The 18563-nt window shown below is 40.7% G+C and overlaps 2 protein-coding genes across 3 annotated transcripts in view; one reads left to right on the forward strand and one right to left on the reverse strand.

Annotated features, from left to right (window-relative positions):
- Positions 1 to 4030, reverse strand: part of LOC124282619 (androgen-induced gene 1 protein-like) — a 29743-nt gene extending 25713 nt beyond the window's left edge. The window contains exon 1 of the mRNA XM_046718647.1: positions 3737 to 4030. Within this exon, the coding sequence (XP_046574603.1) occupies positions 3737 to 3874 (138 nt within the window). The 5' untranslated portion in view covers positions 3875 to 4030. The remainder of the gene's footprint in view (positions 1 to 3736) is intronic.
- The window catches only part of LOC124282617 (lysophospholipid acyltransferase 2-like), a 41334-nt gene that overhangs the window by 247 nt on the left and 22524 nt on the right, over positions 1 to 18563 (forward strand). The window contains exons 2-3 of one of the 2 annotated variants that reach the window (XM_046718641.1): positions 5377 to 5505; positions 13524 to 13729. In XM_046718641.1, coding sequence (XP_046574597.1) covers positions 13655 to 13729 — 75 coding nt within the window. In that variant the 5' untranslated portion in view covers positions 5377 to 5505; positions 13524 to 13654. Of the gene's footprint in view, positions 1 to 5361; positions 5506 to 13523; positions 13730 to 18563 lie in introns of those variants that run through there. The other variant, XM_046718640.1, reaches the window with a different exon arrangement.

Below are 18563 nucleotides of genomic sequence, written 5' to 3' on the forward strand. Positions count from 1 at the left end.
GTCGTACACTACTTGACTATACTGGGTGTGAGTCTCGGAATGCCTCCGTCGTACACGTGTATGGACAGATCACCACGTAGTTTACGTCTCTGTTGGTATGTACCAACTACATTCAATATAACACGTGTGAGGGAGTGAATTTAGTTTTACGCCGCACTCAGCAATATCCCAGCTATATGGCGGCGGTCTGTAAATAATTGAGTCGGGAACATACATGCCAGTGAGTCACCCGTGTATGTCAGGATAGCAGCAAGTTATGCCGGTATTTAAAGAAGCTAACATGCTATTTATAACGACACCACGTGTGACAGGTAACGCTTGGACAAAGCGCACCAAGACGACGAGCGAATCAACTTGATTCCTCATTAAAAATGCCTCAATTATATTCTTTAAAAATCGTCAGGACCATATGGAGAATTCCACCGGAGGGTATTGGGGAAGGGTGTTTCATTGGGTTGATGGGGTGTCGGGACGGTTATGCGTCATCACATATCTGTTACCATTATTGTGTGATTCGTTATTGTAAAGACTATATTTTCATGACTTTCGGGCGAGTTAGTAACTGATAATTTAAATAAGAAAAATGATAACCTTCTAACCCAGGCAAGAGCGAGTATTCTACAGTGTCATTAAAGGTCAGGACAGCGGGCGTGTTCTAGTCAGTATAAGTGAGTGAGTTAGGTTTTACGCCGCACTCAGCACTATCCAAGCCGCACTCAGCAATATCCCAGCTATATGGCGGCGGTCTGTAAATAATTGAGTCGGGAACAGACAATCCAGTGATCAATAGCATGAATATCGATCTGCGCATTTGGGAACCGATGACTGTCAACCAAGTCAGCGAACCTGGCCACCTGATCCCGTTAGTCGCCTCTTACGACAAGCATGGCTTACTGAAGATCAATATTCTAACCCGGACCTTCGCGGGTCTAACATATCACGAAGCTCTTAAACGCATTTAGTATTTGGACGAACTACTAGGAGCCGTTGTCCATAGAAGGTGTCATGTATTCATAAATATACCATGTTTTGCAAACGCATAGGTGCAATCGTATTGCATCATTTAAAATACTACAAGGCATTTCACCCCCACTTAACACGACAGGTGAAGGACGCCAGTGTTTATTGTGTAGGTTTGTATATGCCAGTGAGTCACCTGTGTATGTCAGATACAGTGTTATACCGGTATTTAAAGAAGCAATATGCCATTTATAACGACACCACGTGTGACAGGTAATGCTGACAGCGCACCAAGACGACGAGCGAATCACTTGATTCTCATTAAAAATGCTCAATTATATTTTAAAATCGTCAGGACCATATGGAGAATTCACCGGAGGGGTATTGGGGGTAAGGGTGTTTGGCTGGGTTGATGGGTGTCGGGACGGTTATGCGTCATCACATATCTGTTACCACATTGTGTGATCTGCCAGTTGTAAAGACTATATTTTCATGACTTTTCATGAGTTAGTTCCTGATAATTTAAATAAGAAAATGTTAACCTTCTAACCCATAAGAGTGAAAGTATAGTCTACAGTGTCATTAAAGGTCAGGACAGCGGGCGTGTTCAGTCAGTAAAAGTGAGTGAGTTTAGTTTTACGCACTCAGCACTATACCAGCTACATGACCGCGGTCTGTCAATGTAAATGGACAACAACTCCTTGTAGTTCGTCCAACTCCTAAATGCCTTTAAAAACTTCGTACTATATTAATTGAGATAAGTTGGTACATACTAACACAGACGGTAAACTACGTGATGATCTGTCTATGTACGTCTACGACGAGGGCATGCTGAGACCCACGTCCAGAAAAGTCAAGTAGTGTGCGACGGGTTATGTGCCCTTAGTTCCCTCTGTATAGTATATAGTGAGTGAGTGAGTGTGTTTAGTTTTACGCCACACTCAGCAATATCCCAGCTATATGGCGACGGTCTGTAAATAATTGAGTCGGGAACAGACAATCCAGTGATCAACAGCATGAACATCGATCTGTGCATTTCGGAACCGATGACATGTGTCAAATATGTCAGCAAGCCTGACCACCCGATACCGATAGTCGCCTCTTACGACAAGCATGTGTTGCTGAAGATCAATTCTAACCCGGATCTTCACGGGTCCAGTCAGTATCAACGAAGACACTAAAGCAAGTACACTACGCTTTTCACTGGCGCATAGTTTCAGAGGCACGTATATTGGTAAAACTGGCCAAATAATGTCAAGTATAAAGGAAAACAATTTCTTGAGCTAAACCTTAAATGAAATGTTTGACATATCTCGTTTTGGCATGAACACTTACCCGCCCCGGACCCGTACGAAAACTATCCCAATTGCGCAGATTGATGCCCATGCTGTTGATCATTGGATTGTCTGGCCCAGACTCGATTATTTACAGACCGACGCCATATAGTTGAAATATTGCTGCGTAAAACAACACACAAAACCAAAACCGAACCGTTAGGTATGGAAACAGGGCGGTGGGGTAGCCTAGTGGTTAACATTGGCGGATCCAGGGGTGGGGGTGGGGTTAGGGGGATCCCCCGCCTATGGTTAAAGCGTTCGCTCGTCATGCCGAACGCTATAAAAAATAACGTCATGTTCGATTCCCCACTTGGTTACAATGTGTGAAGCCCATTACCGATGTCCCCACCGTGATGTTGCTGGAGTATTGCTAAAAGCGGGATAAAACTATACTCACTCACTCACCCCACGAAAACAGTATCCCAACTTCGGTTGTCCTTAGCAAAGGCTAAACCGCCAATTCTCCCTGGGCTTAGATTTTCGAAGCTCTCTTAGTGCTAAGATAGTCGTAAGTTAATGTTAATGCATGGTACTTACGACTATCTTAGCGCTAAGAGAGCTTCGAAAATCTAGGCCCTGGGCCCCGTTCCTCAAAGCGATCGTAGCGCTACGACAGTCGTAAGTACCATGCATTAGCATTAACTTACGACTATCTTAACTTAACGGCCATTCGAAACAGTTACAACTCTGAGCTAAATGTTAGTAGCATTACATGTACATCCGTAAAACTGTCAGGGCTAACAGTCGGTACGTTAAGTTACGTCGAGTTAGTGTTTGTTACAGAGAGTAAACACCGTGCTCTGCTACAACACAGCTGTCATCCTTGTTGAGTCACTAAATTGTTGAATTTGCATCAGGTTTAACTAACAGCCAGCAGCAACATGTGTGATCAAACTACAACATCATTCAGTTATTTGTAATCAGACACCTATCCTATGCACAACCGTTGGATTTCAATTTCATTATAATGTGTTTGGGGTACATTTCACGTAGATTTTGGCAAATGAACCGCCGACTCATGATCTAGGTGGATTAATACACGTCAGTATCAACATCAGTGAAACAGTAGAGGTACGTGCATTGCATGAAATAACAAACAAGAGGCTTTACTCTTCACAGAGAAAACCCCGTTAATCAGGCTGGATATGTTTGGTTATGCGTGCGTGCGTGCGTGCGTGCGTGCGTGCGTATCTGTTGTTTTAGGCCACACTCAGCAGTATTGCAGCTACGTGACGGTGAAGCTATTTTTAGTAACGATCCCGGCAGTCAGGTTACGATGACCTAACATCCGCCAAGTCTATAGAGTCGATCGTGCGCGCGTTTCGTCGACTCCGTCTACTGACGTCCGGATTAGGGGGTGTCCGTTATAACTGGATTTCACTGTGCGAGTCATATAAACAAGAGAGTATGAGTATATATGCTGAAGGATAATTGTTTACCGCATTCCAGAATGTGAGAAACTTGAACTTTCCGCCATAGAGCTCTGTCCCGACTTTTGTGTACGTGTAGTCATACCATGTCGAGTAGAAGTAGGTTACAAAGAGCCCCACAAACACGCATGTCCGTAAGGCATCCATTGTCGTAAAGTTCAGCGTCCAAAGGTCACACTATCATGGACTCGTGTCGCTGGGTAGTAGCAGTAAGTAGAAATGAGGCTTGTGATGCAATAAATCGGTGTGTACAACTTTATGTTATATATTCCTCACTGATAACCTTTCATCACGGCTTCGTCACATCTGTGGTGGCCTGTCAATGGACTCAAGATTATGGCAATCGCGAAGGTCAGAGGTCACGCGTGCCTCCTCTCGAGAGGCTGTGCAAAGATTGTAGTCCCTTTCGTAAGATATGGATACGGTTTGGTGTGACGGATGTCGTTAGCTGGCTTATTACAGTACATGTATATGGTCTGGTCGTTTATTACAATGGTCGTAGGGCATAAACCTTGTTATGTTGTTGGTTGTTTTAGAATAGGACGTGTGTGTGTGTGTGTCTGTGTGCGCGCGCGTGCGAGCGAGCATGCGTGTGACCCTCATTATAATGACTGATGTAACTGGGACACTTTTAAAAGCGGCATGAGAACCAACGCACTCGTACATCACCTCTCACCACGGGGCGGTGGGGTAGCTTGGTGGTTAAAGCGTTCGTTCGTTCGCCCGGGTTCGATTCCCCACATGGATACAATGTGTTAAGCCCATGTCTGGTGTCCCCCGCCGAGATAATGCTGGAATATTGCTAAAAGCGCCGTAAAACCATACTCACTCTATAAAGCGTCCGATCGTCACGCTGAAGACCCGAGTTCGATTCCCCAAATGGGTACAATGTGTGAAGCCCATTTCTGGTGTCCCCCGCCGTGATATTGCTGGAATATTGCTACAAGCGGCGTAAAACCAAACTCACTCACCTCACACCACAACGTCATTGTTTTTGTTCATGATATCAACCATTGGTTTAGGTTATTCGTCATATACTGTAGGGCGGTGGGGTAGCCTAGTGGTTAAAGCGTTGGCTCGTCACGCCGAAGACCCGGGTTCGATTCCCCACATGGGCACAATGTGTTAAGCCCATTTCTGGTGTCCACCGCCGTGATATTGCTGGAATATTGCTAAAAGTGGCGTAAAACTAAACTCAGTCAGTCAGTCGTCATATACTGTAACCCGACCCTTCTTAGAACCACGCTGGCGTTTTTAAGTAGGGCACTGACCCCGACATTCCATTGTGCTGAAACTTCCTTGTTCTGAGGAATGTATGCACTTCCTGAAAGGTACATACTGCGATCAACGCCGACACACTTAAATCATCAGCAGTTTCCGAAACAAATTCTTATTCACCCAAGTGTAAGTGAATGGATGCCTCCGAATGTAAAACTGCTTTTCGCTTCCTTTCGATCATCGCCTGTCCGGGATATTAATAACATTTGTATTTCATCGCTAATACCTTACTACATACACACATAACTACTGCATAACGTTCAACGGAGCCATGCGACACTATGCACGCCAGCTGCTGCCTAATACACTAGACACGGACAGGAAATCTGCCAGCTTTCTGGTGAATATACACAGTATATATGTCGTTGTAGCTGGCTTGTCAGAGGTCGCTGCCGTCCTGTGTTATCACGGAGAGGTGATATTGGTGCGGGTCTAGAGGTTGCACGTAGATATACTGTCCACTTACCTAACCACAGATAACAGGGCAACCATCTGGTCAGGTAAGTCTCGTGGTGATGCGTATTTTGCAAAATTGACAGTGTGTGTTGTTGGTTAGTGCTAACACGCAAAGAGGACATTCTCCTCGGACTCAGAGGTCACTTTGTACACTGCTTCTCATCTTTGTTAAATGGTTGAGTGTAAATAAAGGTAAGCTGATACATTTACGATTACTGTAATAGTACATAGCAGTGTAATCGTCATTGGAAATCATTTCATAAAGTTTAAATTTGTTATATAGATGAGCGACATTTTATGTATTCTTCTGTTTACCAAATCATTCAATCCGCCTAAGCCAAATGGTATGAAAAAAGCAAATATGTATATTTTGAATTGTGTTTTATTTATATGTCCGACCGCTCTGTCTTAATACGAAACAACTAAGAACATTTACACAACATTAACAATTAAAACAGTTATTTACTTTTTAAATAGTTATTCCTAAACGCATTTTGCTTCATCTCAAAAGTATTTTAACTTCGTATTCATGTTACTGAAAATATACTGTATACCCTGTACGTGATACAGAATTAGCGTCTAGTTTTTCCGAGTTAACCGACAGACCAACACAAATAGTTTCATGTCAAATATACCTTGTAAATCAGGTATAGAAATATATTTAATTCACATTTTGACAGGATAATGGTGAGGAAAAAACCGTAAACCACAAAATCAAAAATATGTGGCCTTGTTTACGTTGTAACGTGATATCTTGTCATATAGTCACTGACAAATTATTCCAACTTTATATTAAGTCGTCTAGCGTAGCCTTCACTCGCAACATGTCACGTTCCCATGATATTTGCCTGTTCCACAGTATTACGTATACAAGGAAGTGGTTTGGAAGTATCTCAACGAGTCATTTGCCTAATGCGTGTAGAAGGATCTAGGCTGCATAAGTACTGTTGTATGAGTGAGTTTAGGTTTACGCCGCTTTTAGCAATATTCCAGCAATATCATGGCGGAGGACATCAGAAATGGGCTTCACACATTGTACCCATGTGGGGAATCGAACCCTGATCTTTGGCGTATCGAACGAACGCTTTAACCACTAGGCCACCCCGCCACCCACAACTGTTGTATGACCAGGGTCCCGACCCACAAAGCATTCGTACAGTTACGACCTGTCGTAACTCTGCAGTTTTACCATTGGCTTAGGACTGTTGTAGCGCTACGAAGCGATCGTAACGTTACGAGCTGTCGTATCTCTGTACTTTATCATTGGCTTACGAATGATATAGCGCTACGAACGTTTTGTGGATCGGGCCTCTGCCCTTTAATTGTTTATATTTCTTCAACATTGCATCCGCGTTGGTATTATATAGACGTTAGTAGTGTTGATACTGGATTGTAACTAACTGCTATGAAATACTGATATGCATCGCTGAGTTTGTGTATATGCATCCATGACATATATATATATTGGTCAAGGTAAACGAGTTGATTCATCGACAGACAATTTAATAATATACGTACATGCTCTAAATCACTGTTAATAAATTTGATATAGCCCCGTCTTGATATGAGTGACGCTATAGATAGATGCTGAACCCGGATCGTAAAGTTTCCTCGGCAGAGGCATTATGTTACAGGGGCTCCTTTCACGAAGCAACCTTTACTAAGGTTAACCTTAACTCCCATTCTTTAACATTGCACTGAGGTTACCTTAGTGACTTACGATCAACTTAGTGCTTCGTGAAAGGAGCCCCTGGACTACAATCTCCTATTTGCCAGGGGCGGTGGGGTAGCCTAATGGTTAAAGCGTTGGCTCGTCACGCCGAAGACCCGGGTTCGAATCCCCACATGGGCACAATGCGTGAAGCCCATTTCTGGTGTCCCCCGCCGTGATGTTGCTGGAATATTGCTAAAAGCGGCGTAAAACCAAACTCAGTCAGTCAGTCCTATTTGCCACATATGGCTTGATATCGACGTGGATTAGACTGAACTGACTGTATGAAAATACGGACCTGCAGTTTGAGAGTAAGATTCGATACGTAAGTCGTTCGTTTCCAGGTCGTTATTACAGTTGTGCCACAGTAGTACATCGTTGTTTTCAGGAATGTTCCTCCATCATGATCTGCAAACGTTTTCTGAAAACGCACTGTGTAGCTTGATTTGAGGTGGACTTGCGTTCACAATGATACCAATTATATACGGATATGCATGCTAGTGTATGTGACAGCGTTCCCTAATCGCAGGTTTTATAGCGTCCATAAACTCATCTTTACAGACATAACACATAAATCACAGATAAAACAAATAAAACAATTTATGTAATATTCTAATTCCAAAATAGCATTTGTAAATAAATACAGCTGAAAATATGCAAGTTAACCGTGTAGAAATTCCCTTCCCAGTTTTAACTATCATTGCACGTTCTAGCTGTGTAAGAGGTTAGGCCAGTACCAGAACAAAAGTGTAAAAACCATTCATTTCTTGACATCACATGAACATCTATACCAATACTCAATTATACACACTTTTAAACAGGGACCGTTTACGGGAGTCACTCCTTTTATTACAAGGGCTGTTATGATAAGAAAGCTGACATTCATTGAACTTTCGGGACGGTGGGGTAGCCCAGTGGTTAAAGCGTTCGCTCGTCACGCCGAAGACCCGGGTTCGATTCCCCACATGGGTACAATGTGTGAAGCCCCCAGCCGTGATATTGCTGGAATATTGCTAAAAGCGGCGTAAAACTAAACTCACTCATTGAACCTTCTCCTGTGTGTATATCTAAGTTACTATCTTCAATATACATATTGGATAAGAAAGATAGGTGGATAGGCCCCTCATTAACATCTGTAAGGCTGCTATCTGTTGGAATATTGTCTTACTGTGTGTGTGTGTGTGTTTGTTCGTTGTTTAACGCCGCACTCAGCAATATTCCAGCTATATGGCGGCAGTCCGTAAATATTCTAGACCAGACAATCCAGTGATCATCAGTATGAACATGGATCTACGCATTTGGGATACGATGGCATGTGTCAACCAAGTCAGCGAGCCTGACCACCCGATCGACCCTGTTACTTGGCATAGGTTGCTGAGACGGATCTTTACGGATCGAATACATGTATTTTCAATCTGGATTAGGGCACTTTCGTGCGGGTTCGGTAGAGGGCAGTTCACATATACTTCACTTTTATATTCGTACGTTTAAAGGACTAATTAAATTTGCGGCGTATATTTCATCTCGTTTCACTGATCTATGTTCCGAATGAAGGTATTTTCCCTCTTGTAACGAATCTTGTAATCTCCAGCCCCTTTTCTATATTTTCTTTAATATGCAGGTGATGTCAGGCTCGTTGACTTGGTTGATGCATGCATGTCATCAGATCCCATTTGCGTAGATCGATGCTTATTGGCATCGACACCAATCACTGCATTGTCTGTCCCAGACTTGAATATTTATACAGACTGGGGTCATATAGCAGGAATGCCCCTTCGTTTGGAGTGAATGAGTTTGGTTTTCGCCGCTTTTAGCAATATTCCAGTGTTATTACTCGCCCGTGTAAGATACTGCAGTGTAATATTTTTACGGCAATATTACACTAGTGTAATACCGCTAGACGTATGACGTCATACTGGTTTACAGTTATGACGTCACAATGCTAATACCTCTGTCACAATGGCATTAGGCCTTGCTTGACTCGCGGAAAGCTGAGAGTCATCACACTGTTAGTAGTATAGGAACTTTCTATCAATTTATATTGGAGAGTAATAAACAGAATACTAAACCCGCTTCCGTGAAATACCATGTTTATTAAACTCGTGAAAGATTTAGTATCAAACTCGCTTTCGCTCGTTTGATACTAAATCATTAACTCGTTTAATAAAAATGGTATTACACGGAAGTTCGTTTAGTATCCTCTATATACTACACCAATCACGCTGGAGCATATCTCGTTTAATGGCGGTTAAACTATCATGCAGGGGTATTACACGCTTGTACAAAGAGCTCGATGTCTACCTTTAATGACACCTGCGTAACACATGTTTGTATCGTATAATGGGATCACAGAGGTCACTTGGTTAACCTTATTGCACTGAAATGATAAATTACATCAGTGTCGGTGTGTCTTCTCTGACCTACCTCTGATATCACAGTGTTGGGTTTGTAAAGTCATTAAGCAGAACGACAATGATCTTCAATGTGGGTAAGTGGGTAAGTCGGGTTTGAACAGACTTTCAGATATGTCCTGGTATGTCAGACTGATGTGGAGGAAAGACCAATGGGGAAGCCTTTGCTTTTACAACCTTGGTGAAAAACATGGTATATGGGTTGACAGTCCAAGTGAGTGAGTGAGTGAGTGAGTGAGTGTAGGTTTACGCCGCTTTTAGCAATATTGTAGCAATATCACGGCGAGGGACACCAGGAATGGGTTTCACACATTGCACCCATGCGGGGAATCGAACTCGGGTCTTCGGCGTGACGAGCGAACGCTTTAACCGCTAGGCTACCTCACCGCCCCGTTGACAGTCCAAGAAACAAGCAGGGCCAACCAGGGCTGAACACACTCGATTATGCACTATAGACCTGTCATCCGTTATTATTTAGATGCAGACATCCTACAGCCCGGACAGAAACCACTGTTTCGTCGCGAGTGAGTGAGTGAGTGACAACAGGGAATGAATTTGTTACACTGTGTTTTCGAAACAAGATAAATTCGCAGAATTTCCCGATGGGGATAAGGGAGATATGAAGAACATGCAACTATTTTCGTTTCTTTTCGATTACATACAAAAGTAACTCGTTGTGGTTCTTTTAATGAAGTACTTGCGTCCGCCCGGAGAGCGGAAGGTCGCGGGTTCGATCCCCGACCGCGTCATACCAAAAGACGTTAAAATATGGTACTTGTTGGTCCCTGCCTGGCGCTCGGCATTAATGGGTACAACAAGGACTGGTCGGCACGGAGTCAGTATAATGTGTCTGAGTGGGGTATTCATGCTTCACTGCGGCATGGTATCTCAGTGGGCTAGCACTATAAAACCAGCTTAAGTCTGGGCTAGTACAAGCAGCCGCACATACACATACACACACATGCGCGTCGTCATACGAGCGAAATATTCTCAAGCACGACGTTAAACCCAAATTCACCTAACCTAATAAAGCACTTTGACCCAAATTATTAGTTGTAGTGTGTTCGTAATTCTTTGTTTGAGTATGGAAGTTACGGTCACCATAGCACTAAGATTTCTTTGTGCAGTTGGACCCGGGCTGCACATATTTTGATAAGATCCAAAAAGAGAATGAATGTGGACGAAGTGCTGTTGCTCGGCATTGGATATACGCCTGAAGTAGAAAATTAAATTTCCTGTTTGATGGTGTACTTTTAACTACAAATATTAAAATGGTTGGAAAAACAGACAGTTGTAAGTGTTGGCTGAAAGTTTCTTGCCTTAAACCAAGCAAATTTCGCCAACCTTTATGGGACATCGATAAAATTACTATGCAACGAATTTTATTCTTCAACAGCTTTACCGAAACTGTGAACCAAATACCGAAAGTACACATTGCCCATATCTGAACAAAATACATGTATATCCAACTGATTTGTATTCTTATGTATAACGCAGAGCCTTCGATATGGTGAAATAAGCTTGCCATAAATGACGAAAATCGATTTTCCTCTCCAAGTTACAAGAGAGGTACATGTCTTCACACACGCACAAGGAACAGGGGGCATAACTCCGCCATGCGTAGCACTAGTCCATTCAAACTCGGCTCGTTTTGGGAGAATTGCCGTGGTGAGCAATAAATTTCGTATTGTTTGTTCACCATTAAGCAAGCAAATATCGATATTAAAATGTGAAATCGTCCTACCCCCAAAAAAAAAAAAAAAGAAGAAGAAGAAAGAAATGAGGCAAAATGGGTGATCCTATATCTTATGTGTCAGGCAATGTAATTTGACTCTTGAGGCACTAGTATTACCATCAAATACAATGAATTACTGAAAGTTTGACAGCTTCTTGTTTTGTAACGGCTACGTCTTTGAGAAAAAAGGACATTTCTGGATTTAGCAATATTAACCTTACCTATTTTTCGTTTATAGAGAAAAACCCGTAAATTTGAGTTCGAAAATTTTCGATACCCATTACAATACCGCTTTCACCATGTTCATCTAGTCCTTGAAATGAAAGAAAATAATTTGTTCAGTTTAATATAGCAAGACGCACACCTGTTAAACATCAATATTACATACTGACTCAAAAAGAAATCTAAACAATAAATTTCATATCTAATATCGGACGGTCCTCTATTTCACTTTGCCAATATTTCCCTTCGTGTCGTGGTATTACACATTGATTCTAAGAATAAAGGATTCTTAAAACGCCTTTTTAATGTGGACATATCACAAATAATGGTTTAATTTTCGCCCAGCATATTGGATAGACGCGTTCAGTGTATTTCAGTTTTACAGACAGTAAACATATGTATAGCTGGTGAGGTGAAATTGGGTTTAACGTCGTGCTTGAGAATATTTCGCTCATATGACGACGTGCATGCGTGTGTATGTGTATTTGCGGCTGCTTGTACTAGCCCAGACTTAAGCTGGTTTTATAGTGCTAGCCCACTGAGATACCATGCCACAGTGGAGCATGAATACCCAACTCAGACACATTATACTGACTCCGTGCCGACCAGTCCTTGTTGTACCCATTAATGCCGAGCGCCAGGCAGGGACCAACAAGTACCATATTTTAACGTCTATTGGTATGACGCGGTCGGGGATCGAACCCGCGACCTTCCGCTCTCCGGGCGGACGCTCTAACCACTACACCACGGAGGCGGTCGACAGATGTATAGCATTTGAATTCAACATTTAAGAAACTGTGGAATATGATACAATTATGCAAAACGCGGAGTAATCTCTACTTCATTTGTGATTAAATATGTATCCGGAATATATGTTCTGTCAATTAAACGGCCACAACAGTTTTCAAAATTGGATCCTTCTGATGATGTATGGATGTAATTATAGCGGACCCGGATAAGTCACTGTTCAGGCCCGTTCTCGTCAGGAGACAGATTTTCATGACTGGCTGCGCCCATAGTTAAATACACTATTCATTGTTAAATTTGTTCATGTACATTGCTTGCCATCAAATTGTATGTATAAACCAACACACGAATTTTTATAAATGTATAAGGACTTCATGAATGAAATACATAGTAACTCATAGCGTATACAAAATATGATTTCTTTTATTGAAGTAATACATTCAGTTTCGCTTGCTAGTTAAATTGAAATGTTTATTCATATGGTGTGGATGAGACCTGCATCACACGATTGCTTGGCGGTGGGCCCGTCTTAATAAGTTTGTTCGTTTGTTTAACACCGCACTCAGCAATATTCCAGCCATATGGCGGCGGTATGTAAATAATTGTGTCTGGACCAGACAACCCAGTGATCAACAGCATAAGCCTCGATCTGCTGAGATACGATGACAAGTGTCAACCAAATCAGCGAGCCGACCATTTCTTTCAAAAACAATTTATTTATCAACACATTACATGCAATTAAAAAGACGTTGCAGATACCCCCCTAACTACGGATTATCTGTCTCTCTCTTTCTCTCTCTGTGTCTCTATCTGTCTGTCTCTCTCTCCTATAGCAAGTGAAAAAAGAACACATCTACATATCATAACGTATTCGTCTATTAATTGCCGTATTTTCATTCATATCACGTTGCTGTATTTAATAATGGACTATTTTGTGTACGTGTTTCCTTGTTTGTCTCACTAAACAACCATTTCTGAAAAAAACCAACATAGATGAACACTCTTCATTCCCGACACGACGCGAAACAAGTGGGATAATCTAGTTACCCCTTGTAACTTCCCTAGCTGTGTGCATTCTTTGCTTGAGCTATGCATCTCCTTTGTTTGCAGAATTTACTGTTGTTAGTTGACTGGGAACAGTTCCGTGGACGGTTACAAGGACTGAATTAAAAACAGATCATCTGCATTCATGTGGTCCATCATTAATCAACGAATGCACTATTTGTTGTATTGCAGTGCTGGAGCATCTCTAATTCCTCGCCAGGGGGCGGATTCTTTGTTAGAGGGTTCAAAGTTAGACGACACCGGTGAAATCAGCAGTAGCAGTCGACCAAGATTGTTCCATACATTCTGTGATATAAACTACGATGGTTCATCCAACATATGCAGGATGTTGGCTGACAGAACCAATCGCAAATTTAGTCGGACTACCAGTCGACCAGGTTTGTAAATACTTCCTATTTTACCTCTAAAGCAAGAAATAATGAGACACACGGACCCCGAAACGGGCCAATTTTCTTCACGAATTATCATCTTGTTCTTCATATCAGCTGTTCTGCGATTGCCGTTCTTTTTTTTCAGCAGCAAACATATAATATATTTCACGAAAAACGAACTAGTTATTTCGTAAATTCTCACATCACCGTTGTAATAACGGTACAGGAATCAATACAAGTGTGGGTCCAAACACGTCTATCATCTGTCAAGACAAGGCATACTCGATCCTATTGTTAGCAAAAAAATGTATTGTTACATTGCATAACCTACTAGGCCTAAATATGAGACTTAACAAGGTCAAAACGTATACAGGAAACACTGTCAGAGTAAATCTAACTGTTGAAACGGGTTTTATGTCTAATTTCAATGCGAATGGGGTCATTGAGGCAAATCAAAACAAATATGTGGGGAGTGATGCATAACAGCAGAGCACAATAACTGACTTTGTGCTACCTCACATTCTCTGCTCGGTGTGCTCGACTCCAAATGTTGTTAACCTGTTAAATATGTATCGTTATTGTTTGATGCTGCCTGTAATATATTATTTACGTAAAATTTGAATTAGGAGAGGTGAATGTGCTGACAACAGTGTGAATAACAGAAAGAGGATAGGCACTGTTATTTGAATCTGTAACATTGATATGGCCTATATCTTGGTCATATTCAATCGTATTATCAAATATAATATCTATTTTGGTTAGTTTTATTTAACCATCCATGTGTCTAATTATACTGATAAGGCAATGGTAATACAAAGCTTAAATTAATGGAAGTATGATCTGTCATTGTTACCATGGTCACATAGAGCCGGTGCATGTGATATTATTTAAAACAGGGGTTGTGATTGAAGAAGTACTGCTTTAGACAAAGTGGAATCAATCAAGGTCGGAAGAATTCTTTTTAAGATTTGAAAATGGTTTCCTGTGTCATGTTTAGGTGTGGTTTTGCAGGAAAATCCATGACTTGATTTAATACCAACTGTTGTGGTTGCTGGGCGTGGCTAGTTCAGGGTGTCCCAGAACCCTATCTCTGTCTTTTACAGCATTGGTTTTGTGTAGTTATCAATGTGCAGGTTTGAACCATGCAAACAGTGTGTTCGTAGTGATTTAACCTTTCATTTTCAGATTTGCAGCTATGATAGGGTTCAGAGGTCCTAATATACTCAAATGTAAAAAAAATGTATTTGTATGATATTACCAAATATAAACCACATAAATGATGTTGATTCTTTTAAGGGGCAGTGGGATAGCCTAGTGGTTAAAGTGTTCGCTCGTCACGCCGAGATCCAAGTTCGATTCCCCACATGGTACAGTGTGTGAAGCCCATTTCTGGTGTCTACCACCATGATATTGCTGGAATAGTGCTAAAAGCAGTGTAAAACTAAACTCACTCGCTGATTCTTTTAATGATAACATTATGTAAAAAGAAATAACGAACACCGTGGGCCCTGATTACATGTTTAAGTACCTATGAAGATCTGGGTTAGAACTGATCTTCAGGAACTCATCCGTATTGTAAGAGGCTGCTAACAGGATCATGCTTGTCGACTTGGTAGGTGTATGCAAGACAAATCTTTTGGGTAACAACCTCTTGATTTATTTTTCACAACGTTTCATCAATATATATATACTGTACTGTTCACTATCGCCATTATCCACCTGAAGAAGGGGCAAGAACCAGCCCAGAAATGTGAAAAATAAATCAAGAAGTTGTTATCCATAAGATTTGTCTTGCACTACTACACCAACTTCTAAATGCCTTTGAAGAATTTGGTGGGTGTATGTCATCATATCGCAACTGCATAGATCTGACCCGTGAAGATCCGTGTTAGAATTGATCTTCAGCAACTCATGCTTGTCGTAAGAGGCGACTAAAGTGATCGAGTGTTTAGGCTCACTGACTTGGTTGATCACTGGATTGTCTGGTCCAGACGCAATTATTTACAGACCGTTGCCACATAGCTGGAATATTGCTGAGTGTGGTGTTAAACAACAACCAAACCAAAAGCATAGATAAATGCTCATGACATCAATCACTGGATTATCTGACATTTTTTACACAGTGCAATCATGAGCTGATAAATTGCTGTGTGGTGTCATACAAAACACAAAATAAAAAAGCTCGCAAATCTTGCTGGTTATACACATGTGTCCTTGACTTTTTATAAAGAGATTAATAGTTCCATTTCCCTGTTGTCATGATTGTTTCAGCAGATGTCTAATTACTGTAATATCAAATGACAACATGACCTATTGTACTCTTCCACAGATGGTATAGCCATGATTACTTGTCCATAATATCCTTTCAGTCACATAGATGACCTACTATTTATGAGTAGTGACAACAATATACTTCCTGTATATGACAATAGTTAAAGTTGATTAACTTGTATCCACACAACATTAGTCAGTCTAGCTTGGTATAATTGATGATGTATTTAAGCATGGGAAAGCATTGTCCCTTGATCTGGGGTGACCTAACAAGTATGTAAGGTCAGACATGAATGTCAGATGATCCTTTTAATGCTATCAGGTGTTAAGTACTATTGCCTCACTTCAGCTACAAACACTTTATATTTAAGGGTCCTTAGATTCAAGCATTATATAATTTATAGCGGGACTATAGCAGTGTGTAGTGAATCCTTATACAAATGAAAAACAATACATGGTGGAGGCATGTCAAGGGTCCCTACATTCAAATATCACATGAAATGTCAACAAATGATAACAATTAATGGTTAGGGCCCTCAGATTAGAGATGGACTAGTTCTTTAATTTGACGTTAAATACAAGATATACAACTATTCCTTTCTACAAGACAGGCAGGTCATATGAACAGGAAACTGAAATTTGTATGAACAATACATTTTTGCTATTTATGTTTCACATGACTGTATTCTTGAAATGATATCAAATTTCAATTCCTGGGGAAATCCTTTATGTGCCTGAATACAAAACACTTGTTTCTGATGCTTAAGAAAATAATGTAAACAACGTGTTACTACATGTGATCAAATCTACTCACTACGACCCACTTATTTTCTGCAGTATCTATTCAGCTCATCTTTATGATGACCTTTGAATAATTGGCCAGAAGATCGATGATGATCGACACCTTATCGCAACAGGTTCATACTTTTCATTGACTACTTCAGAAATCTACCTGTCACTTTCGTAGCCATTTCGACATAATGCAGCTGCAGTAATTGTAGAATGATTCCCTGCTACCATGACTGATCTACTGATGCAGTTCTTGACAGACATTCCTCATCCATTGCTGATATGATTTGAATCTAAGATGTACTGTCAATCAATTTAAAGCCTACCGATGTTCATGTGTCATCATTTGATTATGAAGATCTGGGTTAAGAATTGGTCTTCAGTAACCCATGCTTGTTGTAAGAGGCGACTAACAGGATCGGGTGTTTAGGTTCGCTGACTTGGTTGATCACTGGATTGTCTGGTCCAGACTCAATTATTTACAGACCGCTGCCACATAGCTGGAATATTGCTGAGTGTGGTGTTAAACAACAACCAAACCAAAAGCATAGATAAATGCTCATGACATCAATCACTGGATTATCTGACATTTTTCTAAACAGTGCAATCATGAACTGATAAATTGCTGTGGTGTCAAACAACAAACAAAATAAAAAACTCACAAATCTTGCTGGTTATACACTATGTCCTTGACTTTTCTAAAGAGATTAATAGTTCCATTTCCCTGTTGTCATGATTGTTTCAGCAGATGTCTAATTACTGTAATATCAAATGACAACATGACCTATTGTACTCTTCCACAGTTGGTATAGCCATGATTACTTGTCCATAATATCCTTTCAGTCACATAGATGACCTACTATTTATGAGTAGTGACAACAATATACTTCCTGTATATGACAATAGTTAAAAGTTGATTAACTTGTATCCACACAACATTAGTCAGTCTAGCTTGGTATAATTAATGATGTATTTAAGCATGGAAAGCATTGTCCCTTGATCTGGGGTGACCTAACAAGTATGTAAGGTCAGACATGAATGTCAGATGATCCTTTTAATGCTATCAGGTGTTAAGTACTATTGCCTCACTTCAGCTACAAACACTTTATATTTAAGGGTCCTTAGATTCAAGCATTATATAATTTATAGTGGGACTATAGCTGTGTGTAGTGAATCCTTATACAAATGAAAAACAATACATGGTGGAGGCATGTCAAGGGTCCCCTACATTCAAATATCACATGAAATGTCAACAAATGATAACAATTAATGGTTAGGGCCCTCAGATTAGAGATGGACTAGTTCTTAAATGTGACGTTAAATACAAGATATACAACTATTCCTTTCTACAAGACAGGCAGGTCATATGAACAGGAAACTGAAATTTGTATGAACAATACATTTTTGCTATTTATGTTTCACATGACTGTATTCTTGAAATGATATCAAATTTCAATTCCTGGGGAAATCCTTTATGTGCCTGAATACAAAACACTTGTTTCTGATGCTTAAGAAAATAATGTAAACAACGTGTTACTACATGTGATCAAATCTACTCACTACGACCCACTTATTTTCTGCAGTATCTATTCAGCTCATCTTTATGATGACCTTTGAATAATTGGCCAGAAGATCGATGATGATCGACACCTTATCGCAACAGGTTCATACTTTTCATTGACTACTTCAGAAATCTACCTGTCACTTTCGTAGCCATTTCGACATAATGCAGCTGCAGTAATTGTAGAATGATTCCCTGCTACCATGACTGATCTACTGA

Source organism: Haliotis rubra, unplaced genomic scaffold, assembly GCF_003918875.1.
Source record: "Haliotis rubra isolate DU_JTF1 unplaced genomic scaffold, ASM391887v1 Scf30, whole genome shotgun sequence".
Classification (NCBI taxonomy): domain Eukaryota; kingdom Metazoa; phylum Mollusca; class Gastropoda; order Lepetellida; family Haliotidae; genus Haliotis; species Haliotis rubra.